Here is a 26,362-nt window from a genome sequence, read left to right on the forward strand (position 1 = left end):
CAAGTGCAGTCCCTGGAAAGGAGAAAGAGGCAGCGTTCCTGGAGCAAGCTGTCCCTAAGCTGAGAGGGGGACTGCAGTGCGTTCTGCCTGACCAGTTAACAGTGCACAAGGCTGCACTGGAGTTTGTGACACCTGAGAAAAGGGAAGTGAGGGAGGCCAGAAACCTTGATACCTTTTTTTCTTTTGTCAGTTCAGTGTTACAGGCTGCCCTCAATTCCAGATGTCTGTGTCTAGCTTCACACGGTAGCATATTCCACGGCTATGATAGTAACGCCATATGCGTCACAGGAAGGGACCCCTGGAGCTCCAGACTTGTATACTTGATCCCTAGGAGAGGCTAGAGCTATTCTTGGATGCTTCTGAGCGGGCAGCAGTTACTCTACCAAGCTGCCACCTACTTGGTCTAGCTACTAGCTATAGAGAGCCAAGACTAGCTATAGCAATCCTGCATAGTATGGAATTTATTTTTAAAATAAACTTGTAGCATTAGTAGTGAGAAGAGGAAGAAGACACTTCAGCTCCAGAGAAGACTGGTTTCCCTGATGCAGCAACTGGGAAAGAGGAAGAGAGCATGAAAAGCAGGGTATTTCTTAGCTCAGAGAATTTTGCAGAAAAGGTTAATTCTCTTCAGTCTTTCCTGGCTCCATCATTGAAGAGGATGTGCGTGGTAGGGGCAAAGGGATTAGTTTCCGCCTTAATTTTGCTTTGGCTCTGCAGAGGAGGTTCAGAGCCAGTGTGAAAATGCAATGTCTCCTGGATGCAAGGAGCTCTGAGCCACTGAGTGTTTGTTTTGCATCTGACACAACAGCCTGGGAACAACACAGGAGGGGAGGGGGCTGGAGCATCAGCCTGGATTCAATGCCAGAGGGCAAGGAGCTGCCAAAAGAAGAAAATACCAGCTTCAGCACCAAATCAGTAATGCCTAGAGGCTACAATGTAAGGAAGAAGGTTCCTGCTGAATCTTCATCTAAAAGCAAAAGCAGCAGGCCCAAATAAAAAAGTGCAGTTGGAGCTGTCATACTACTACGGGCCTGGAGTCAAGCGGTCAGGCTGTCTGCACCCAAAGTCAAAATCTGCCAATTCCAGAGTAAGCAGAAAGCCCATAATGCGTTGGGACAGTTAGACGGTATTCATCCTTGTAGATAATTTTAGGCTCATCGGTTTATGCTGTGACTCATGCTTACTTACATCATGGTTAGCCTGGGGAAGGGCTGCTGTGATTGCTGTCAGCTGCCAGTCCTCCCCTTCCCACTCACTTCTGACTCTTGGCCAATTTTAGTGGCATCCGACAAAGGGTTGAAGTGTTTTAACACCACAGGTTCCTACAACAGGTCTCCACAGGACACGGCCCAAGGGTTGACTGCAGCTCCTGAAGCTATTTGTTTATCTGCCAGCAGCTGTGGGGCAGCACAGGCTGTTTGGCTTGCCCGGCAGCAGCTATCTGGGCAATCAGTGCTTGTAGCTTCGGGCTCTTGCACACTCACTTGCAGTACATGTAGTCTCTGAAGCAGTTCATGGCAAACTGCAGTAGTTGAGGGCTCGATGGGGGGGGGGGGGGGGGGGAAGTTAGGAGGAAACAATATATATGGTGGCTGCAGAATCAGAAAGGAACACCACAATTCAAAGCCCTGTAAAACCAGGTGTCATGAGTTCTGCTGCTCACCTGTTACCTCCCTCTTCTCTTTGTATTTCTGTACTTTTCAAAAGTTTCTTGGGCACCACTGTTTCCCCTGTCTCCTTCAGTAGCAAGTTCCACAGGTTGGTTATATCATAATATGCACCGTGTCGTCTTTGATCTGTTACCTTCCAAAGCACCCTCTTCAGTTACGTGCAAAGATGGAACTAAATGGACAGCAACACCTGCCTTCCATGGCAGTCACTGAACTTTCTAACAAAGTGACTCTGGCTGCAGGATAGAAGTACAAAAGAGACATTCACAATCTTTTAAGGACTCGGGAGATTTCCGTACCGGAGAGCTTACTTCTGACTCACTCAGCTCCATGTTGCCACTAAAGAGAAACAGCTGGAATCTCAGTAAAGCAAGGCGCTACTTAATACAGAGCAGGATCAGTACAGGTGTGTGCCATCTTCCTTGCACTGTAACATTCCTTGCACATGTCCTAGTTAAAGCATGAGCTAGTGTCTTCACACACAGTGGTTTCACAGACCAGGCAACCCCAGTCTCCCATGCAGTCTCTCCAGTGCTACTCATGTGGACACAAACTGGACTGGACCTTGGTCATAGCTGGAGTAAAAGCCACTGGGAATACAAATTCTAACTGACTGGGTCTCTGACAAAATCTGCATGTTCTTAAGAAACTTCACTACTTGGATAGCATGGAATCCCAGGTGAAGAACATTTCATGACGAGACAGATCATCCAGTGGCTGAAGCACTACAGCCATCTGCCGTCAAAGGACAAGCTTTCAAACAGTTTATTGAACTTTGCCTCTAAAAATTTTCACCATTTGCTCGTGGCGGTAGCTAGACTATGCACAGGGGAGTTGAGCAACAAGTGGCAAGCAAATAGGTCTGAATATGTGACAAATAACTTCTTCCATTTCTCCTTTGAACACCGACTCTGCTTTCAGTGCAGGGTTCTTGCAGCTTGCGCTTGCAGAAATGATCTGCAAGCCCTTTATCACGTACTGGTGGTTCTTGCTGTGGCTTTACACATTGGTTTGCAGGGGGGTGACTGTAAACTTTTGAAAGAGTTTCTCTGACAAAAAGCTAATGGAATGAGGAACTCTCATTGTCTTTGATTTAGGACCAGTCCTCTGAGAAGCAAGTCTGTCAAGAATAGGACTGTGCCTTGCCTTGCTGGGTGGTGAGAGCCTCTAGGGATTATCTGGTTTGCTAAATGTCTCCCAACATACTGGAAGCATCCAGCAGCCTGGGTACATGTGATAGCTTGTGTGTGTGTGTGTGTGTGTATATATATGTTCATGTACACAGATGAATCCTCTGCCCAAAACTATTTACAAAGAACAAAAAGAAATGCCTGGAGCATGACAAGCGGGAAAGGTGAGAAGGAAAACAGGTATATTAATGCTCTCATGAACTATATCTGGATTCAGGCTCCTTTTTGCTGGACAAATTCAGAGAGAAGCTAGAGTAAATACAGTTCAACTTGATTTAATCCCCTTATCTATGCTCTGGGGCAATACAGTACATGGATCCATAGTGTCACACAGGCTTATCTATCTCTGCAGAGGATTCATCAGCAGTTAACTCTGCTGATCAAAGGAACTTCCCATGTACCTTCACACCTGGCAGAAATGGACAGATGTAATTGAAGACAGCTCCATTCACTTTTATGCTTGATCTCTGAAGGCTGTGATGTGCAGCTGTTTCATTTCCCTACTGTCTGTCCAAGCTGCAAACTCCCAAAGGGCTCAGATTTGTCATTTCACAAACGTGAGACCTTTGGGGAATATTAAATTCTTACAGCTTTCTAGCTCTTCTCTGATACTTGATTCTGCATCTAATTCTATGCAAATAGGGACAATAAAGTTTTGCTGATGCTGCATAAGTCTTCCTGTGAAATAAGGACCTAAACAAAACAAGCAGGTTACTTCAGGGCAATCCCACCTGGACTGACACAACACTCGTTGAAGACAGGAAAAAAATTACATGAAACTGTCTGAAACTGTAATGTCATTTTCACTCAGATCCTGTTTTCAGCAAGAATTAGTCATAGAGCTGCTCTTTATTCTGCAGAGCCAAAACAGCAGCAGCCGTGCCACCTTCTACCTTTTACTAACCAGATCACTGGGGACATGTTTCTAACACAGCAATCGAAGGTGATCTATTCAGTATACTTTTCCAGGCTGGACCTTTGCAACACACAAAATCAATTCAGAAACTGCACTGATACACAGTGCTGGTGTTTGCCTTCTAAGGAGGCAGCGCATTAAAGTTGTGAAACCTAACCACTTATTCTGGTCCTTTTAGAGCCCATTATCTCAGTCTGTTTTTTCCCATACCTCACCACATTAGCAGCATTTGAGGAGATGGTCCAGAAGACAAAATTATTTGAACTCATGAGACACAGAGCAAGTTATTCTCCTTGAAAGCTCCAAGACAATTGTGTTCTCTTCCATCACAGCTCAAATCTCACTATATTAATAAAAAATGCTTTTTCAGGCCCACCTTTCTTGTAGGAGTTTGAAATAATGATGTCATTTATCTATAATAATCTATAATAATCTATAATAATGATGTCATCACTCTAAAAGTACTTTAATCAGAAGCTTAATAACAGCATGAAATAATAGCTTAAAATGAATATGCCTTCTTTGCTCCTTCAAGAAAATGCCTTAGAAATGCATTTCATAATAAAATATAAAAAGGGCTGAGAACTGCGAAAATGAATTGCTGCTTTTATCCTTTTTTTTGCTTTTATCCTTTTTCTTTTCTTTTAAACCTCCCTGCTATTACAAATGGTTCTTGGAGTAAAATCATTGCATAGGTAGCTGTAGGTCTCTATTACTATAAAAATGCAGGAGTGGGATGCTGGGTTCAAATCCTTTCTAATATTGGCTCAGAATATCCCAGGGCAGTCCCTGTACTGTTCATTGCCCCTGTGTCAGACAACATGTCTCTTGCTGGGAGGCTGAGAAACTCAGAGCATCAGTCTGTAAGGTACACCAAGACTCCTAGATAAAAGTTGTCAGGAAAAAAAATTTTATGAATTATTATTTGCATTGGAGGGAATACAAATAGAACTAAGAGACAGCAAGTAAAAGCTGGCTTTCCTAGAGTTAAATACTGATTTTTACTTGCATCTACGTGTGAGCTGTAGCCTATGTTATCCCTAAATCAGGCAGCAGAGTTAACTTCACTCATCATGCTTGCTGAGGTACAGGGAACCAGAGGTCATTGCTCTCACGCCAGAGATTTCTAACAGTAACACCGCTCTCGTAAGATTTCCATTCTTCAAAATACATTTTTTTAAAAGAGCAAATTAATTCTGAAGCTGCACCCAGCAAACCTAAGGAAGCCAAGCACTGTCTGTGTTGAAACTATTGCCTGTTGCTGCTCCAGAAGGGAAGGGAGGGAGCTGCTGTGTGGGAGGAAAGAGCATGGGAAAAATATCCGCTGGATGAAGATCTGGAGCTTCCTATTCCCTCTTTAGAGCAGGCTGCAGCCTCCACCCCTCCAAACGCAGACAGGAATTCTGAGGAGTTCCTTACATCTTTCCCAAACAGGAAAGTGCTTTGAAGATTCTGATGCTCACCCAGTGTTAAACCACTGCCTTTTTTATGGCACTTCAACAGCTGCCAGGACACCAGAGCTGAATTTCAAAAGTCAACCTACTTCTCAGCTTCTTCTTCCTTTCCAGTTGCCAATAGAAATCCCTGTCTCATCCCCCATGTCTGTCTCAGCTATGGGCTGAATCTTCTCATTCACAGAGGCAACAGGGTGCGTGAGACATTAGCTTTTAAACAAAAGCCTTTTAAGAAGGCTGTTTGCAGAACTTTCCTGTGGGAACTGGTCCACTTTCAGTATGACCTCTCATAACATTGCTGCTTCGGAGGTGATTCAGCAATGCCTCGTTTCAGTACAAGCTTGAGAAGAAACAGCTTTAAGAGCTAGACAGGCTGATAGAGAGGCTCCATGTCGCAAAAGCTCACAGAGGGTCATAAAAGTGACATTATCAATTCCTCTTCAAAGGAGGAAATGTCTCAAGGGAAAAGCAGCGTCAGCATGGTTGCTCTTACCATTAACGCAATATGCTGCCACATGAGCAGGTTATAACCTACCTTGCTGCAGTTCAGTTCTGAGTGAGGGTGAAGTATGGAGTTATAGCACAAATATTAACCCACAGAGGGGTAACATAACCGCTTCCCTTTGCAAAAGCAGCCACTGCTTGGCTGCGCGACCCCAGGCACTTAGCTCTGACAAAGCTACACTACACCCATGGGATTTAGCTTCCATTTCCCTCCAACAGAAAATCTAGCACTGCAAAGAGCTTCCTACTTCTAATTTGCTGTCGATAGGAAACAAAGACAAATTGCAAAGCAGAGCAGCTGTAAGGAAATTTTGCTGCACGGACATTTGAGGCACAGCCTACCAGCCACAAGGACACACATCCAAACGCTCTTATATGTGGGGCTCAGACTCCTTCATGCCATTTACTGGCTACAAACTAAATCTCTTTCATTTGCTTGACACACCACTTGCACCCCATACGTTAACACTGCTGTCAATATTTCCAATTCCCCATATAACTATTTAATAATAATTAAATAAAAACACAGACTGGTTGCAGGTTCGGTACTATTTTTAAAAGCCTCCAGAGCCAGGAAAGCACAGTTTACAAACAGTCAGATGCTTCCAAGTGGCCCTTGCGTGGTCCTAATGCCTGCCGCATCTTTGACACACAAATACAACTATGCCCAAACCTCAAAGTAAAATGGTCTTGCTTCAGAGGGTTTTTCCTCTCCATTATCCTCTCCCACTGGGGATGCCTCTGCAGCACAAATGATTAAGACAGCCCTGGGCCTTCCATTTACGCACAAAGTACCTGTTTCCTGCTGACAAGGAAGACCCAGGCATTGCAATGTTGTCCCAGGAGCACAGTATTCAGGTGCCTCCAAGTACTGGCTGAAATGAGGCCGTACTTAGACATCTGACAACAGTGCGGCTTAATCCAGTTGAAGCAGGCTCTGCCCCCAAACCCTTATTCCCCTCCTCATCACTCTTCCATCACAGAGACCACAAAAGGGTTTATTTACTGCTCAGTGAACCAGGTCAGGGAAACGATCTGGCTGAAAAATAGTTTAGCCAAAAATAAAGTTATTTTTCCAGCTGAAATCTGGCTGCACAGCCAGCAATGCCAACACAAAAGAAGGGACAATACACAGACATAAATGAGCAGCAAAGGATGGGAAAGACTGAAAAAGCTAGCACAGAAGTAATACACATCAAATTGCAGCCTCCTTATAGCCCAGTTAGTTTGCCCTTAAGTCCTAAATCCACCTGATAATTAGAATAGAGCTAGGATCCTGTTAACTTTTGTTGTTGTTCTTGAGAAAAAGATGCAGACTTTGCACAGAAAGCATCCAGAACAGAGATTTGGAACAGGGCTGTGCACTAGAGGAAACAGCAAGACAATATACAATCAAAACTTAGGAGTAGAAAAACTGGTTAAAATCTGTGCTATTTGGATTCTGACAACTGTAATACTGATCATTGTATCTTGGGTCTTCTGTAGTAAATTTACAAATCTCTTAGAGAGAGGCAAAGCACCCTCCTTCCAAAGCACAAGTTTATGCCGGATCTTGTCACACTCCATATTTCTTGTTCAGCTGGTCGCTGTGTGGAGCGTGCCAGGAATCACGTAGCATCTACCTGGGGAGCCCCTGCATTAATCCGTCACCTTCGTGGGCTTCTGTGAGCCCATTGGTTGGTAGGAAGAAAAAGAAGGAGTCTCTCACCCCTCCCTGCTCTGAATGAAAGACGCTTCCTCTAAATCTTGCTACAGGATTTCAGGCTCAATTCAGCTTCTTTGGGGCTTTTGTCACCAAACAAATGTGATGTCTTTGAAAGAAAGATTAACAGTTTGATGAAAGGATGCAATGGACAGCTTTGTTCTAGCCTGCTTCCCCCTAGAGCTTTCGGTCACTGTCACTTTCTTACCCACGGAGAATATCTGTCTGACTCTCAGAGGAGGTTATGGCTACCCTGTAAGATTTTGCCTCTCCTGATAACAAAGCACTGGCCACTTTGAGGAGGTGATAATGATGGACAGGGGCTGGATTAGGGGCAAAGAACCTCACATCCATCTCCGAATTCTGAGAGAACACAAAGCAGTCGATGCTGGGATTCAAAACCCATCGAATGCTTAGAGGACATCCAATTCGCTCTCCTGCAGGAGGGGCAAGGCTACAAGCCCTGTCAGTCCCCCAGTTGTACTTCTTACCTCATCATCAAATTAGCAGGACTATTAAAAGGGCTTAGGGTGAGGAACAGATGGCATGGATTATTAACTGTTGATGTTCTCATACTAAACTAGATACTAAATTCTGGCCAGAATTACCTGAAGAGCTTACCAGTTTCTGAGAAGACTGTCACACTGAGCGTATCCACACAGCACGGTGCAGTTGTGTTGATATTCAAGCTAATTCTGAACACTAAAGATGGCTAAGCATCTTCTAATGCCTGGGATATCTTAGCTGTCTCTGCACAGCACAACCTGCACAGCACAACTGCCATACAAATATACGCATAGATGAACTGTCTCATCCTTTTCCCTCTACACACAGCCACGCACCCATTCAGCCTGCAGAATTTCAATCTATATGACATTTGCATACAGTAAAGCAAGACAACGCCCATTACTTCCTCCCTGCAAATGTTCTATGGCCAAAGGGGCAGCAAACAGCAAAGCAAAGCTATAAACAGGGCTGGCACCAATGCCAGCTGCTGCACAGGCAGGAGCTGCCACTCAGAAATAGATCACTCCTAGCAAAAGCTGACCTTGTTGTGACTTCAGTGACATACAGACTGCCCTGGGCTTTCCCCTGCAAGTGATTTTTCATCATTCCCTAGAGAAAGGGCTAGGCCAAGGCTGACCGATGTGGTGATAAAACTACAACTTCTGGTTCTAAGAGGCTTCACCCGCATTTCCCATCAGTTCAGCAAGAAGTTCATCTCCTTTTCATGTCCAATGAACCAGGAGCTGAAATGGAGACAGGGTGGGCCATGATTTCTTTTACTGAGAAGGAAAAAACTTCAAATATAATCCCTGGAAAGTTGCTGCGGAAGACTCTGCTTCTGTCCTCCTCCTTTCACTGCAGCAGTCAGGAGAGTGAAGGATTCCACCACAGCTCTCGGTTGATGGGCAGCCCTGCTCCAGTATAAACTCATCCAAGGTCTCTGACTAAACAAGACCCCTGAGGTGATACAGACCGAGGACCCAAAAGCAGTGAATGCACTGCTTTATTACCCATAGACACAAAGCCCAAGGAAAGCAGACTCCTTTCCAGAAATCAAAGCAGACCGCAGACGGCCAGTCAAAAGCTATACTACTAGCTGGCTCTGGAGTCCTCACGTGGCAACATAGCAGGAGAGGTTCCAGTCTGATCTTGAACTCCTGAGCTGGCAGCACCCCAGCTTGTAAGAGGGACAACATCTTGTATTGCTCCCAGGCAATGCTCTTGGGTCGCTGCAGGCGTAGCCTTAACAGCCTTTAAAGGCTCCTCAGTCCAAAAACATGAAGAGTGTCTCTACTTTTGAAGGATGTAGGAGACATGCTTATGTATTTGTGTACATCCATTGCATGCCTGTAATCACTAAGGGTGCGAAGAAAGCTATTGAAAAGCCCCAGGACCATTCCAGAAATTGCCTAAGCTTGGAAGGGACAGAGTAGCTTCTCCATACCTACAGTTCAGAAGGTCAATATACCACACACAGCCTGGAAACTCAGGCCGTACCTTCTCCTCAATTTGATGCTGCTCTCGGTGCTTTTCTTTCTCGTTTTGCTTTTCTAGAGCCTCCTTTTCTGTGCGCAGCACTGACAACGCCTGGACCACAGTGCGCCCTGCTGGAAAGCAGCAGCTACGGCCAGCCTGGAACTATTTCTAGGGATGGATGACTTCTAGCTGCACGGGTGGTTGCCATAACTTCATGGGCCCGCAGGCCCTGGGCTTATGCTTGGGGGGTAATCATTGTTGGGTCTGTACCCATCAACCGCTGTAGGCTGGAGCCGTGTAGCGGATGATCCGCTCCGGTTACTCGGGCTAACTGCCTCGCACAGTTCTCTTCCCATTCTTGTTTAAACACAATCATCCCCACCCCGTCAAAAATCAACCTACAGGTCTGTTTTATATCGAACGGGAGCAAATCATCTCCCCCCAAAACCCCATCTATGAGGGTGGAGACCATGGCCGAATTGAGTCCTTTGTCTGCTATTGCTTTAACAATCGCTTGTATATCCTTAGGGCTTAAGGGCGAATGAACCCTCTGTCCCCCGTCCGTCACTCGGACCGGGAATGCTAGTGTGTCTGTTGGGGCCCAATCGGCACATGCAATTTGTATTTTTCTCCAATCAGTGAGAGTAATTTCTGTCCCCTTCTGTTTTTCTTTTTCCGTGAGTGGTGATATTTTGGTCTTTGTATTTGCAAGCCAAGTCTCCCATGCAGCGTCTGAGTCGGAGTCAGAGTCCGACTGACTGCTCTCTTCCGGGTGCTGGTGGTATGTGGTCGGGCTTCGGCCCCTCCCCTTTCTTGTGTAATCGGGCGGTTCTTTCCCTTTTTGCCCGCCCTGCCTTCCGCTTGGGGAGGCGCCTGCCTTATAAGGACGGTTTTGGGGAGGGTCATTCTGATTAGCTTTCCGCCCCTCGCTCGTGATCTTTTCCCTTTTTTGGTCATGCCAATCACTCTTTTCCTTCCCATTCTCCTCCCCCTCCCCTCTGTGTGCGCCTGTTAACTCTAGCGCTCGCGCCCTGCTCCCGCCTTGCTGCTCGGCGCCATCTTGGGGCGCACAGGGCGGTGGTTCAATCCGTGTATTTTCGGCCTCGGCTTTCGCCTCAGCACCCCTGGCCTCTGCAGCCAGTTTGCCGCGAAAGGAGTTCGCCGAGGAGTCTGTGGGTGAGCTGAAGATGTTAGAGTCTTTCGGACGCTGAGTGGGCGCGTCACTTTTCTGTCAGCTTTGAGGGTCGACGGAACCCTCCTCAGCCGGGGGGCGGGAGGTTTGCGTAGCCGCCCCAGTTCCCACCCGTGGGGTGGTTAACAGACAATCCCTGTCTGCCACCAGTCCGTGGATGTTATCTAGCGTGAAGTCATCCTCGTAGCCTTCGCCCACCAGCTGAATGTCGGTCTCCTCATACGGGTTGTTCACCACTGACAAGTGGATCCTGCCTTCCACACGTTGGGCCAGGGTGGGTTTGAAAAGCACGTCAAACTCTGCTAATTCCCCACGGAGCAGGACCAGGAGAGCGGTGTGAGGCTTCCTCTCTGCACAGCAATGAAATCAGCGACAAGTGATACAGCTGTACCGCTGAAATATTTCTGTGGGGCGTAAGGGGTTGAAACCCAGCTACCTCTTGATGTGAATAAGCTGTAAATAATATGGTCAAGTTTGTATTCATAAACCAATATTCATTGTAATGCATAAACAGGCTTGTAATTGTATAGCGACAAAGGGGTTAAAATGTCTGAAAGATCATATAGACTGTTCGGACAAGAAAGTTGCAAATCTCTGCAAGGGGAGCTGTCCTCCTTATCTGCAAAGCAAGCTGCCCTACCAAGGAGATAACGGGACAGCTGGATGTCTTTGAGTAAAACTACAAGGGGTATTGTAAAAAAACCCTGGGAAAGATTTCTACAAGTCTGCCAACTCATCACTTTTGAAACACAGCAGTGAAAGCAAAGAGAAGGGCCAAGACCTGGAGGGAAACCTACTGCTTACTAAAGCATATGCTTCAAAGTGATGTAGTGTGAACGAACTTTAGAATAGAATTAAAGAATAAACATTATGTTTGTTAGCCACTGTAACAATTGTAGATATCATGTACCGCCACATGTTACTCATCTACCTGTGGTGTCTGTTCTGTTATCCTTTGTTAGACATCCGCCTATCTGCTGACCTTCTGTGTTAAAACTTTAGCGGAACACTTCAGCAGGAGAGGACAGATAAGGGTAAAAGAAATAATTAAGCAAGAAAAGCAGATGGCCAGCAAGGGCATAAATTACCTCAGACTGATAAGAACACTGCAAATGAGCAAAAGGTGAAAAGTACACCATGAGGAAGACCTACAGCCTTCCTCCCATAGACCACTGCCCACATTCTAAAGACCCCGGCCCACAATTTTTGGAAGAATCTGCGCAAGCGTGAAAGACTGATAAGCTAATTAGCATACGAAGCGAGGGTAGGCGGGTTCAGGTAATGAATATGTATAGGCGTTAATGGAATATTCATTGTTTCATTCTATAAATATAAGATAATCTGCCCCTCTGGGTGGGTACGATTGGTGGAAGGATCCCCCGTACGCCCGGCGCCGACAATAAAGAATACTCAATCACTAAGAAATTCTGAAGACGTTCTTTGAAACAATCTGGCGACCCAGATGGGACGGCTCTCTGCCTGACCGTAGGACCCGCTGGGAAGTGGACTCCCTTGGGTACCCCCGGGATTTTCCCGGAGGGACTCCCCAACTCATCGGATCACTGCGGAGGCAGACAAGAATCCCATCTCCTGTAAGTGATAGTATTCTTTATTGCTGTATTCTGGTATTACCGGTAATCTGGGGTTACCCGTAAGACGAGAAAATTGATTTCCGCAGGGTAACATCTGGGTATGCTTGGGAACTAGTTTCTCAGGTATACGTCTGGGTATGCTTGGGAACTAGTTTCTCAGGTATACGTCTGGGTATGCTTGGGAACTAGTTTCTCAGGTATACATCTGGGTATGCTTGGGAACTAGTTTCTCAGGTATACATCTGGGTATGCTTGGGAACTAGTTTCTCAGGTATACGTCTGGGTATGCTTGGGAACTAGTTTCTCGGGTATACATCTGGGTGTGCTTGGGAACTAGTTTCTCAAGTATACGTCTGGTCTGGAAAACTCAGGTATACTTCTGTGGCTGACACCCTAAGTATACTTCTGGTTCTGTTTGGGTTTTATCGGCATTTAATTGCCATCTGGAATCTGGCAAGTTTGCTTATAAAGCTTATTTGCTGCAGTGTTGCTTATTTTGGTTACCGGATTTATGGAATGTGGAATTTGACTTTGATAATTGTTACTGTGATTTCGGCTATATTTTTTATAATAATAGTGAGCTCTTGCTGTTGCTGTAGAAAGATACCTGTGTGTTGCGTTTTGTAAGTAGTAATTCTGTAAGTGATAAGTGTGTTCTGTGAGTGTAAGCTGGAAAAATGGGAGGAAAACAGAGTGGTGGGATTTTAAAGAAAAGCCCGTTAGGATGTGTTTTGAGTCACTGGAAGGATATTGGAGGGTCTGCTGGTGGAAATGTGAATAAGAAAATACTTTGCTGCAGTATGGAGAGAAGGAAAATGGGATGAAGTAATGTGTGCTGATATGTTTGTGTGACAGGAGGGGTGTGGGATTAACACCACCTGATCTTTGATTATGGCTCTAGAAAAGGATAGAAAAAAAAAAAACCAAACAAAACTGTACTCAGTGTCTTACTTTATGTAAGTTGCATTACTATAGTATATTTACATGAGGATCTGAGGCTGCGTCAGTGTCGTGCAGGTACAGTGATGCAGCAGAAGGAGATTTGTAAGATTAAACACCTGTGCTGTGGACAGGATGTCCACGTTGTATGCAAAACTAGCCCTACTCTGCCTGTGGGGGGGATGGAGCACTTTGCTTAATTTCAGCTGACAGTGGCATTGCTCCAATTCAGCTCCACAATACAAAGCCAAGTTCAGTAACTGATTTGTAGATTTATTTGCAGGGATATTTTTTTGGTGACTGTGAACACGTCTGTGGCTTTCCATTCGAATACTGAAGCTGCTGCTGGTTAACCTGAGTTAGTATGATGCTTAAACAGTGTCTTCTTATAGGCTTAAATTGTGGGAGGCACAGAAGTATCCCAAAATAAATGTGTGTAATTATGCCTGTGCTTAATGGATTGTAAAGAAATACTGAAATTTTCTAAGATAAACAGGCAAACACAGTTGTCAGAGTAATACTTATATGGCGGTCTTAAAGGTTTTAGTGTTACGGAGGTACAAAATGGAGAGGCTAATGAGCAAGGCCTTGATCCACATTCTCTTTGGGGCACCGTTAGTCCTCTGGTTAAGATTTTAGGTTTTTGGTGTACCTGTTTAATAGCTTTAAGGATGTTCTTGTTGAAATATTTGTTTTAAAAAAAAAAAAAAAAAGAGAGCGTTGAGGTTGTGGTTCTTTCTGTGCAGCAACCAGAATGAAACATGTTGTAAGATAAAAACTTGTGATAATGTATGTAAGATCTGAAGCCGGGGGGGGGGGTGGGGGGGTGGAGAGTCAAAGACCCTGGGAAAGTGTTAAAGTATTGGGGTGAGTTTGTACAAAGCCCCGTAGCCCCTCGAAGGTGCGGCTGAGTCCTGCTGGACGCATGGCAGGGTGTTTGCTGTTTGCCTGCAAAGGCTGGTATGTAATAACACAAACTTAAAGTAACAAGTAGCAGATTTGCATTCAGGGTAAGAAAGAGTTAAAACAGAAGTGCTGCTGCAGAGGCAGGCTCGTGTAACCTGCAGAGCAGAGCAGGAACAGCATCTCCTGCCCCGAACCCTTCTGCTGGTGAGGAGGAGGGGGTTGCTGTTGCTGACAATTGAGCAGAAGGACCTGACAATGTCACCCCAATTGCTGCAGCATTTGCAGCACAACAGGACCGGTAACGGCCCCTCTAGGGCAGGCAGCGGGTCTGAGGAGAGTAAAGGTGAATCTCTGATGGGGAAATTTAGATGTTGGAAAGTTGGTTGTGAATAGGACTGGATAAAGGTTCGAGTTGTTTGTTACTAGGTAATTGTAATGTAGAAAAGTTGGTGAATACAAAACTAACTTATTTGGTGTTAAACTTCAGTGAAAAGAATTTGTTACAGTTGTGGGAGCTGCTGGCCACCAGGAAAATATCCTGAAACCTTTAAGTGGAAGAGAAGACCTCTCTGAAGTAAAAGAAATCTTTAACCGGTATATCTGGAAGTAAATCCCAGGTAAAGGGAAAAATGCTTTCCCTGTTACAGTAAAAATGATAAACGGGAGGCCTGCCTAGTTCAGGTAAAACAATATCCCTTGGTCAGCAAGGCTGTGGGGGATATTGCATAAAAACTAAAATAAAATACACTCTGTAGTAGTTCTACTAATCTAAATCTGTGTTTTACCATGACTGTGACTTGTTATGGGATGTGCAGATGAAACTGCATTGACAACAAAGTACAAGGAATAAGGTTGGTCAGGTGCCTCCTACCACAATCAAGGGCAAGACTGGGTTGGCCTCGGTGTTTGCCACCAAGAAGGATCTTGAGCTCTGCTGCTGGCTGCAACCCAGTAGGCGTTGAGCGGTGGGGACATGTGCCATGCCAGACCTTGATGTGAGGAATGGCCCCCTCTGTTATAAGAGGGTCGTCCAGGAAGGAAGAACATAAGATGGCCCATTGAGGCACTGGTTTGGAAATTGGAAACCGCCTGGCCGACCATGAATTATCCTTAATACCAGACAGTAAAAATCCAAACTGTAAGTACAGATCAGGAGCCAAATTATTCTAAAGAAAACTTAAAGGTAATTCAGGATATGAATGATAAAATAAATAAGTGGACTTATTTGAGGGATGGTCGTATAGTGGTACCATCCAATTTAATATGGACCACAGCCGTAATAGAACATAATAAGATGTATTGGGGAGCTGATAATTTATATAAAAGTCTTAAATCAGAAATTGATAGGGCAGAACTTGTATACTGTAATAAAACAGGTGACTCAGCGATGTGAAATGTGTTTGAAAATTAGCCAGGGCGACAGTAGCAAGTTGATTTTTCCAGACTGCCAAGAATTTGGGGGTACCGATATTTATTAAATGAATGGACACCCCAACGTATCATACAGTATTATGGACCTGCAACTTGGAATCCTAATGAACTCATTAACGGTGCTCGAGAACCTATCTACAATCTGAATCGTATCATTCATCTAAAATTATTACTAATCAAACAGCTATGTGAAATGCAATTTATCAACACAGGATGGTTCTCGATTACCTGCTAGCCGAAGTAGGAGTGTTTGTGGTAAAGTAAATGTTTCCAATTGTTGTTTGAAAATTGATGACAATGGTGAGGTAGTTAAACAAATCACATCAGAGATAGGGAAGTTAGCCCGTGTTCCTGTCCGAACTTGGAAAGACGAATATTGACTTGTTTTCCTGGCTTCTCGGGAGCCCCTGGGTAAAACGAATCCTATTTTATTTGTTATGTGGATTAGCCACCTTATTGTTTTTGCCATGTGCTGTTAAATGTTTTATAAGACTAATTCAACACGTTCAATTTGCTATTATGGTTTCACCCGATGGCGTTAAACAAATGCGAGTAGTATGACAAAATGTACACACAAAATAACATTTTAATAGCCAACAAGAATTTGGAAACAATTGACTCTTAACAATTCAGATAACAATGTAGGCTGAGTAAGAAAAAAAATAGAATAGCAACAAAAACAAGCGCCAGGAATGCAAAGACGAGGATATGGTAATGTCTTTTATACTTTTCCACCTCCACCATAAGTTCTTGACGTGAGATAACAGAAAAACGCACCCTCTGCCTAAACAGCAACAGGAAGAAAAAGTTTTTGATCTTCTTTCTAATGAACCGTATAGGTTAAACGTTTTGAGAACACTCACCTTACAGAATGTTTGGAGGGGGAAATGTCCACTCTAGACCCTTCTTCCCTGGAAGGTGACGTGGTGGTCTGGTGGTGAGAAAACCTTACATTGAAAACAGGGACCTGTCATTTGGCCATAGTGCCATAAATGTTACCATTAACAGACTTACCGGAGTGGTAAGCTCAGGAAATGGGTTTGGGACTTCATCTGGGCGCGCAGTAGCCATTGTTTGTCACGCGAATGGTCCGTGTATACCTTTGAGCATGCGCATGCGCAATTTCAAAGCCCCACGGAATGTGTTGGAAAAATCTGGAAAGACCGCGCATGCGAAATCCCTATAGTCTAGCCATGATAGTGACGCATGTAAAAAAAAAAGAGAATGTGTTAAGGAAAAGTGTTATTTTTAGGTTTTAGTTTTGTAGGTTATTATTATATGTATTACCCAACTCTCTGGAGTTATTTTGAAAACTGTGTGTTTGATGCAAAGTACAAACATGAACTAGAAGCAGAATAACAGTCCAGCAAAGTTTCATGTAACGTGAAAAGACTTCTTCACTCGTGAATCCAGTATTTCTCTTCAGGAAGTGACGAAGATGAACAGAAAAGAACGAGCCGCTTGTATCCACTATTCAAGAATAAAGAAAACTCCTGAGAAATCATGGGCTGTCACTCCGGCAGGACCCACAGGACTGCGATTCTTCAGGTCATAATTATAGTCGGATGTTTGCCAAATTTGTACTTAACTCTGTGGAATAAGAATGTACATTTATCCCTGGTACAAGGCATATCTCAGGCTCTGAATAAAACTGATTGTTGGATATGTACACCTATGCCTGAATATGGAGGAAAGGGTATATCATTGATTGGATTTCCATTACCTAGGAATAAATCTTAGGAAAGACTGTAGGAAAATACCTCTTGGAGTATTGAAAATGATGAAATTTTAAAATTAGAGATAAACAGTCCTAACGTGCAAGAGTCATACTATATGTGTGTTCAGAGATGTAATCCACCTAAAAGAATGGGAATTGTGGATTGTAATCCCGTAATGTATGTAGGAACTCAGTCCTTTTGTAATAACGCTTTAGACATCGGTACTTCACTGTCTGTTAGCTCTACTGCTTGGCCAGTGCCCGAAGGGAAAGGATGGTACTGGCTGTGCAATGATACAGCTCAAAAGGTTTTACCTAAAAATTGGAAGGGAACCTGCACCTTGGGAGCAGTAGTGCCTAATATGACAGTACATGATTCGTTCTCACAAGGATACTTAAACACAAATCCTATAATAGAGAGGTCTACTGCATTCCATAGTTTTGCTCGATGGTTTGTCCCTTGGTTAAGAGTGAGTAGAGAAATTAGAAAACAGAACAATAACAATTGATGCATTGAAAGCCCAACAAGAGGAAATATCTAGCCTCTCACAAGTGGTGTTACAAAATAGAATAACTTTGGATTTGCTGTTCGCTGATCGAGGGGGAGTATGTACAGTTATAAATACTAGTTGTTGCGTATACGTGGACCAAAGTGGAAGAGTTTCCACTGACTTAGAGGAAATATGGAAACAAACCAAGGTATTACATGAAGTAAGTGAGGATGATGTGTCTTGGGATTTTGGAAATGTTTGGACAACTCTAACTTCCTGGTTACCTAATGTACAATGGTTAAAACAGGTTTAGTTGACATAGTTTTGTTGACTGTTTTAATAATACTTGTGTGTGTTCTGTTCAAATGCTTATTCTATTGTACTTTTGAAAAATAAAATAGCAAAAGAATTTGCTTGTATCAAGAAAAGGGGGGAATGATGTGAATAAGCTGTAAATAATATGGTCAAGTTTGTATTCATAAACCAATATTCATTGTAATGCATAAACAGGCTTGTAATTGTATAGCGACAAAGGGGTTAAAATGTCTGAAAGATCATATAGACTGTTCGGACAAGAAAGTTGCAAATCTCTGCAAGGGGAGCTGTCCTCCTTATCTGCAAAGCAAGCTGCCCTACCAAGGAGATAACGGGACAGCTGGATGTCTTTGAGTAAAACTACAAGGGGTATTGTAAAAAAACCCTGGGAAAGATTTCTACAAGTCTGCCAACTCATCACTTTTGAAACACAGCAGTGAAAGCAAAGAGAAGGGCCAAGACCTGGAGGGAAACCTACTGCTTACTAAAGCATATGCTTCAAAGTGATGTAGTGTGAACGAACTTTAGAATAGAATTAAAGAATAAACATTATGTTTGTTAGCCACTGTAACAATTGTAGATATCATGTACCGCCACATGTTACTCATCTACCTGTGGTGTCTGTTCTGTTATCCTTTGTTAGACATCCGCCTATCTGCTGACCTTCTGTGTTAAAACTTTAGCGGAACACTTCAGCAGGAGAGGACAGATAAGGGTAAAAGAAATAATTAAGCAAGAAAAGCAGATGGCCAGCAAGGGCATAAATTACCTCAGACTGATAAGAACACTGCAAATGAGCAAAAGGTGAAAAGTACACCATGAGGAAGACCTACAGCCTTCCTCCCATAGACCACTGCCCACATTCTAAAGACCCCGGCCCACAATTTTTGGAAGAATCTGCGCAAGCGTGAAAGACTGATAAGCTAATTAGCATACGAAGCGAGGGTAGGCGGGTTCAGGTAATGAATATGTATAGGCGTTAATGGAATATTCATTGTTTCATTCTATAAATATAAGATAATCTGCCCCTCTGGGTGGGTACGATTGGTGGAAGGATCCCCCGTACGCCCGGCGCCGACAATAAAGAATACTCAATCGCTAAGAAATTCTGAAGACATTCTTTGAAACACTCTAAGCACAGGTTCTCCCACCAATGGTGCCAGACCCTCCTCCTATGCTCACAAGGCTACGACAGCACCACGCGTATCACTGCTGAAGTGTCTTAAACACAGGTTAACACCCAGCGCTCACTCAAACTGCAGTCAGTCAGCTCCTGCCACACGTAAAGCTGAGCCAAAGAATGGGTTTGGCTTCTGTTGGCTGGCTGTGGGCTCAGGGGCTGCCTCCATTCAGGCTGCTACTCCCACACGCAGCAAAGACCTCAGATGGTCCGCTGAAGTGGTGACAGCCCCCCGCAACTCAACCCACCATGTCCAGAGGAACAGAAAAAACTTCCAACCACTTTCTAGGAGGAAGCCGTGCGCAGAGTCCACATGAAAAGCTGGGGGTACAGAGAGCCCCAGCGAAGAAACAACACCTAACATTTGGCGGCTGCTTGGCCAAGCCAAGAGCAGGGCACACATTTCTCCCCTGTGTGGATGACCGTGCTTCACGCTTACTGGATTTACCTCCTGCAGGAGAGTCCTCCTTCACGCCCCCAGCTTGGTAGACGCATTGTGTGGTGGGCCTGGCTTTCAAGAAGAAAACTCCCGCTTCATCCAACAGGTCTATCGTCAACTGGGAAAAAGGAACACAGAGCACAACCACACTGGTGTGGGTACAGGGTGACACGTGGGTTGGCACCGTACTGGTGCTGGTCCAGCACGGGGCATCCAGCATGCTTCCCCGCTTCAAACACAGCTCTTAGCTAAACTTACAAAGTTCAAGTAAAACTAGACAGAAAAAAGAAGCGTTCAGAGGCGTTGGGATACAAAAGTAATGAACAGAATTTTTCATTAAAGTGTAGTAAAATGGGATCAAATACAATCTAATGCAACTAGGACATCACACGTGCCCACCCGAGAATCAAAGCGTGAGAAGAGAGATGGGGGGAAAACACCCCACCAACTTTCTTGCGTTGTATTTAACTGAAAAGGATAGGCTAGTCAGAAAAATCGCATTTCCAAGAGGAACTCTCTTCCTGGAAATTGCAAGTCAGTCATTTGCTTAAAAAGAATTTCTGAGAGCTGTTTCCAGGTCTGCCATGCTTCCTGGGACCTTTTCTCCACGAGACAAGCACTTGTTGCCAGACCAGAGCGTTCCCTGAGCAGGTCCTCACCTGGACAGGTAGGGTGCCACCATTATGAAGGACCAGAGGGAGTTTTTGTGAATCACCCAGCAACAGCTTCTTAAAGACCAGCAGAGGGTTCCCTCTCTTACTGTGAAGTACCGGGCGCAGGACTGTCACCCGAGGCAGAGTCCCATCTCCACTGACACGGAAGGTCAGGCTTTGCGCTTTAATTGCTGCAGGGCTGCAGGAAAGGCAGAGGAGAGATCGTGACGGCCGGCACTAACCAATTTCCCACCTGGCAAGCAACAAAGCAGGGACCACCCACTGCATTTTCCCTGGCTGGTGCTCCTGTACCCCACGACACAGGTCTCCTCCACCCCCCTCCTCCCAATCCAATCAGGGCCATTCACAAGAGCTCTGAAGAGCCAGAGCCTTCCAGAGTAGCAGTTAAAGAACATGTCACTGAATCGAATCATGCAGCACAGCAGGTAAATAATGAGGCGACAGGCGAGACATGGCAAATTCACTGGCTGCGATGATATGAGACACATGCAAAAAGCACGAGCGCAGCATGGAAATAGTATAAAAGCAAGAAGGGAAAAATAAATAGCACCGTCAGTAATGATTATTTCCAAGGACGCTAAAAAAGGAATTGCGTACTAGAGCAGAAAGCTGACTTGTCCTGACTCAGCCACTAAACGGCTGGGGAAGAGCCGGTCAGAGCCCTGCTACACACGTCCCAGGACAGGGGAACTGGGCTCCTCTTTTAGAAGGGCTCCAGTCGCTCCTTTGACAGAGAATAGCTTAACATACCCCAGGTAATCACATACAATCATCTCATTTTAACAGAAACAAGGAGGAAATAATGCACGCTGGCTGGCTGGCACAGAAACGGCTTCATCTAAACCTTTGTCCTTGGAAAGCCCCAGCTCAACTGTTGCACATCTCCATTTCTTGCTGATTCACTAACTCCCAGCTGGCTACCAAATGCTGCACTGTCTTCACAGTCACTCGCAGAGGCTAAGCTATAACCCCTTCTCTTTCTACTCTGTCTAGTAGTTACCGCCTCCTCTATTCTCTAATGCTAAGCACTCTGCCTAAGGCTACTGAGAGCATCAGGGTTAACAAGAGGTCGGGGTCCTCCCAGAGGAGGGGCAGCCATCAGGCAGGTCCCCCCACCCAGATTTCACAGGGGGACTTACCTCGCCAGGACATCGAGGGAAGCCTCAAAAGTGCACTGGTAGCTCTGCATCATCTGTGGAGCGAAGGTCACCGTAGCAAAGGCGTGGGAGCAGCTGGGCACGCACATCCAAACGGGATCCACCTTGAAAATGTCACTGATGGGGCTGTGAAACTTGGGGGAACCCACAGAGCCGTGTTAGGAGGAAACATCCTTCAGTGTTTCGTACGCAGTCTTATTCTTATATGCGTCACCGGGAACAGCCCCAGACAGCGTGTCTCCCTCCCTGCTTGCCCTGGGCAGGCTCCTTCCATCGCAGGGGTGACTCCAAAGCGGTGCTGACCTTGCACAGGGAGCCCAGGAGCGCAAAAGCTGGCTTTGAGCACTGGGCAGCCACCCCAGCACACAAGGGAGGGGGGCACTGCACGGAAACCCCGCAACTAACCTCAAACTGGCCTTTAAAGAGAAGGAAAAGGCCAGGGAGCCTGAGGGAATGGTCTGCTTTGAGCCCAGGCACGTCAGGCCAGTAAAGGCCCCCTCTGAGCGGGCTTCCAAGAGATGTGCAGAAGGGTTTGGGTCTCCCACCAAAGACCCAGCCAGAGCGGTGAGCCAAAGCCTTGCTCGAGACGTGCCAAATTCAGAACTGCCACCCTGGCACTGCTGCTCCCCCCTGTAGCCTGACCTGCACGGAGCTGGACTAGGGCGGGCAAGAGGAAGCAACGAGTCTGGAGAACAAGGCAGCGCAGCCTGTAAAGAGCAACGGTCACCTTGGCCTCTTGTTCTTACCTCACCGGCGATGGGTTTGATGGAAAGGACCACATTGCAGGGGACTTTGTTGACATTGTGGATCTTGAAGCGAGCTGTGGCCCGGTGCCCAACCCGAACGTCGGTGAAGATAAACTTGTTCTCATCTCTGACATACACACCCTTGTCTCGCATCGTCTGCGGGGTCTGGCAGAGGTTGACGTTGCTGCAGATTCGATGCTCCTCAAAGATGGACTCGATGTCATCAACCACAAATGCTGCGGAGCAGAGCAGAGGGAGGGCTGAATGCTGAATTCCTGATGAATTTTCCGGGACCCTGCTGGCCTCTCGGAAGGCTTGATAAACCCTTTCTGCCCAGGTCACTGCAAAACCCAGCCTTGGGCGGGGAGTCGGCTGCGAGGATGGAGCTCAGTCCCAGTCAAGGAGTATTGCTTTCCTTTTATCCTTCCATGCTTCCCTCCCAGCCTCTCCCCGCTGGCTGACTTGAAAAGAACTGGAACCTCTGAGGATTTTAGGGTTTAGCTTCAAGGTCAGGGCGCCTCTCTAACCAAGCAATAAGTTCAGGTGCTGACCAGCAGCTGGTCTGGCTGTGGGAACCTGTGGACGGGGCGTACCTGGGAGGCAGGACTCAGCCAGCAGGGTATAGGGGATGCCGAGGGGATTGTCCTGGGGGTCTCTGTCGCTGATATCGATGCGCAGGTGCTCCTCGCACGTCCCCAGTGATTCCGCAGTGATCATCTGCTGGCCCCCAGGAGGGATGGAACCAAAGCCAGGTTAACAAGAGGTCGGGGTCCTCCCAGAGGAGGGGCAGCCATCAGGCAGGTCCCCCCACCCAGATTTCACAGGGGGACTTACCTCGCCAAACACCGTGAACATGCCTAGAGTGACGCGAGCCTGCAGAAAGAGTCCCAGGAGAGGCTGACGTCCAGCAGCCCAGCCTTGAGCATCCCCAGCAAGGAGTACGCCGCTCCTCAACCTCCAGCCAGGCCGAGCCCCCAGTCCCAGGGCAGGGAGGGATGACTCCACGGCCCAGAGGCAGCCCCAGGACGAGAGGGACAAGCCAGGAGGAGCTGCAGGCCTATCCTGGCTGGCACAGAGGACGGAGTTTGGGTGTAAAAGGTGAAGGTGCTAGCTGGGATCCTCCAGCCTCAGGGGTAAAACAGGAGAGCAGAAATAACTGTGAGAAGTGACGGGAGGGAAGGGAGGGGACTGGGAAGACGAAAACACAAGGTCATCTGGTATCTATGGAGTGGGACTTCAAACAGGAACGTGCCCACATCTGTGGTATTCACAGTCCTATTTTGGCTAGCAGCCACCAAAACACGGGACCTGCTCCTCTCTCTTGACCCCACAACTCCAAGTCTGAGCCAGAGCACGGGACTGTCAGTGCAACTGAGCAGCTCCTGCCTCTGCTTGTGGCTGGGAGATGACGGACCTCCATCGTGCAGACCATGTCCCACCCCACGGTGATGAGCCCCCATCAGCGTCCTCCCCCAGCACCCGCAGCAGTGTGTCTTGGGGAGCGGGAGCCACCCACCTGCATGGAGGGGCTGGCAACCTTCTGCAGCGAGCGCTTGCTTTTCTTGGCTGAGGAAGTCCTTTGGTCTAAGTTCTCACTCTTGCCAGAGTGGGCAGATTTCATTTGACATCCACTAAGAGGAGAAAGCAGAAACATCCATCATGCTGAGCCCCCACCCTGCCTTCCTCTGAAGCCAAAGCTGACCTTCCCCTCCCCACAGAGGAAAGCCTCCCTGCCCCTCGCAGCCCCCGGCGGCACCTCCTGCAGCTTACAGACAGCTCAGCTGTATCACCAGCTTTGCCCGACACACGGGGACACTGAGGCACTTTTCCACTCCCTGTTCACAAGCAGGTGACGTGAACTGGACAATAACCCAGGTGTCTGGGCTGCCTGTCACACACCAGCCACGCTGTCGTGCCTCCTCAGGCAGGACAGGTGATGCAGGTCTTCTCTCACCTTTTCTCTTGCAATCGGGATGCGTCCTGGTCTGCTCGGTAGATGAGGAATTTAAAGTCAAGGCTGCCTTTGTTCTCCAGCATGAAGGTGCAGGTTTTCCTGCTGCCCTTCACCATGGCACCGAAGTTGATGAGCGAGGCGGGGTGAATGCTGTACTTGCTGAACACAGCTTTCGCCGACACCCTCACTGGGATGACGGCGACGGTCTCGCCTCCTCCGCAGATGCTGGGCTCCATCACCTGCAGCCAGAGGAGGGCTTGGTAAAACCAGCAAAGAGGCCAGCCTCTGACTCTGTTCCCTGATCCCATCCCAGGTCCCCATCAGCTCATCCTCCCTGTTTCAACGCCTCCTCCGGAGCCAGACTTTCAGCTCCGCTTAGGAAGCATCACAAATGTTTTCTGAGACATTGCTGTCACCTACGAGAATTACCCAGCTAAAGCCCTCCTTCCAGAAGGCACCTGTCCTGCTCACGCTCCCAAGACGTGCTGTGCCACCACTGCCTGGCTGGGGCAGCTCACCTGGTAGTGCAGGATGGGTTTGTCCTCGATATTCACTTCCGTCTTGGGGTGGAAGAACACCTGGACCTGCACAGGGCGCCCGGAGGCAGCCAGCAGGCCCTTCTGCGGCTGGATAGTGAAGTGGCTTGCCAGGTCTGGTATGGTGGTGCCTGCAGCTTTCAGCTGGAAACTGGGGAGAAAGGGAAGGAACAAAGACCTCTGCAGTTAAAAGTACAAGTGCCACCAGCACAGCCAGGACTTGACATAAGACCATAAAAAAATTAAAAGGGAAAGAGTCCAGCTCTGCTTGGGGAATCTCAGATCTTGAGAGAGTGCAGACCATCATGAGTGTTGCAAACTAACCTCGACACCCAGTTTTCTCATCCCCTCCCTTAAAGAGTCATAAAGAGAAAGGAGCTGCCCCTCAGAGGAAGGCAATGGATCTCAGCAGTGAGTGGCTTCAATTTCAGGGCCTCTCCTTCTGGTTCCTGCTCAGCTGTGAAGGACTTCTGGTGTGGGGCTGCATTCTCCCTTAAAGTCTTTGAGATTAGGGAGCCCGGGCTTTTTTTTTAACCAGACCACGAGGCAGCCAGCACGGGAAGCGGTTCTAGCCATGGGCAGGAGGAGAAGGCAGGCCTGGGCAGATGGTGGCACCACGCGTTCACAGACCAGGCAGCTGGACCCACCTGTACGCAATCTCGTACTTCCCCTTGTTCCTCAGAGTCAGCACTTGCTTCGCATCATCCAGGACTTTCAGGACTCCAAAATCCACGGTGCCACCTGCACCTGCAGAAAACCCGCAGAGCCAGGCAAGAAACGGGGAGTATTAGTGAGCTCTACAGACCACACCAAGTGACAAGACAGATATTTCAACACTTCCAGGCCAATTTCAATTGGCCTCTCAATACTGAAATGGGGCTTATAAGAAAGGTGGGGACAGGTGTTTCCTGGGGGGCTGTAGTGACAGGACAGGGGGCAATGGCTTTGAACTGGAGGAGGGGAGATTTACATGAGCTGTTGGGAAGAAATTCTTCACTGTGAGGGTGGCGAGGCACTGGCAGAGGCTGCCCGGAGCAGCTGTGGCTGCCCCACTCAAGGCCAGGTTGGACGGGGCTTGGGGCAACCTGGACTAGTGGAAGGTGTTCCTGCCCATGGCAGGGGGGTTGGGACAAGACAATCTTTGAGGTCCTTTCCAACCCAAACTGTTCTATGACACTGGGAGTTCTCAGGCAGCCCAAAACCCTTCTCAGGCAGCCCAAAACCCTTCTCAGGAAGTTTCCGTTCTTGGAAATTTTCTTTAGCTACTTTGCTGCCCTTGCTCTTCTTACTCGGAGAATATCTGCAGGGTTTAGCAGGTGAGGAGCTGGGTTTCTGTCTTCTTGCTTCCAAGCACTCATCCAACAACTTTATGTGCCCTGCTGAGCCCTCAGGAGCTGCCAATTGCTCGCTCACATCGCTGTGGTTTCTAAGCCCCCAGACCAACCTGCACACTGCAAAGCTCAGGGGCGAGAGACTCGAGGCTGGCTGTGCCCTGACAGCCCTTCACTCCACTCAACTTGCAGGATACGCGCTTTATGTGACCGGGCTTTATGTGACCATCCTTGCGTTACTTTGATGTCCACCCCTGTACTTGGTGCCTCCAGCCCAGACACGTGATGATGCACAGGCCACTTAAAGAGCATTTTTCAAATTAGAAATTCAAAGATGCCTGGA

At 46.9% G+C, this 26,362-nt stretch overlaps 1 protein-coding gene across 1 annotated transcript; it reads right to left on the bottom strand.

The window, feature by feature from the left end:
* Positions 1 to 10,650: 10,650 nt before the first annotated feature.
* Positions 10,651 to 25,439, bottom strand: LOC121081923 (hydrocephalus-inducing protein homolog; the record flags this gene model as incomplete). Its single annotated transcript, XM_040581277.1, has 11 exons — positions 10,651 to 10,961; positions 19,631 to 19,739; positions 20,281 to 20,473; positions 21,435 to 21,586; positions 22,199 to 22,434; positions 22,792 to 22,915; positions 23,033 to 23,071; positions 23,715 to 23,829; positions 24,153 to 24,391; positions 24,671 to 24,839; positions 25,336 to 25,439. Coding segments are annotated over 11 exons (1,791 nt in total), but the record flags the coding sequence as incomplete, so codon positions are not given.
* Positions 25,440 to 26,362: the final 923 nt, after the last annotated feature.

Source organism: Falco naumanni (genome assembly GCF_017639655.2).
Source record: "Falco naumanni isolate bFalNau1 chromosome 21 unlocalized genomic scaffold, bFalNau1.pat SUPER_21_unloc_1, whole genome shotgun sequence".
In the NCBI taxonomy this organism is placed as follows: Eukaryota; Metazoa; Chordata; class Aves; order Falconiformes; family Falconidae; genus Falco; species Falco naumanni.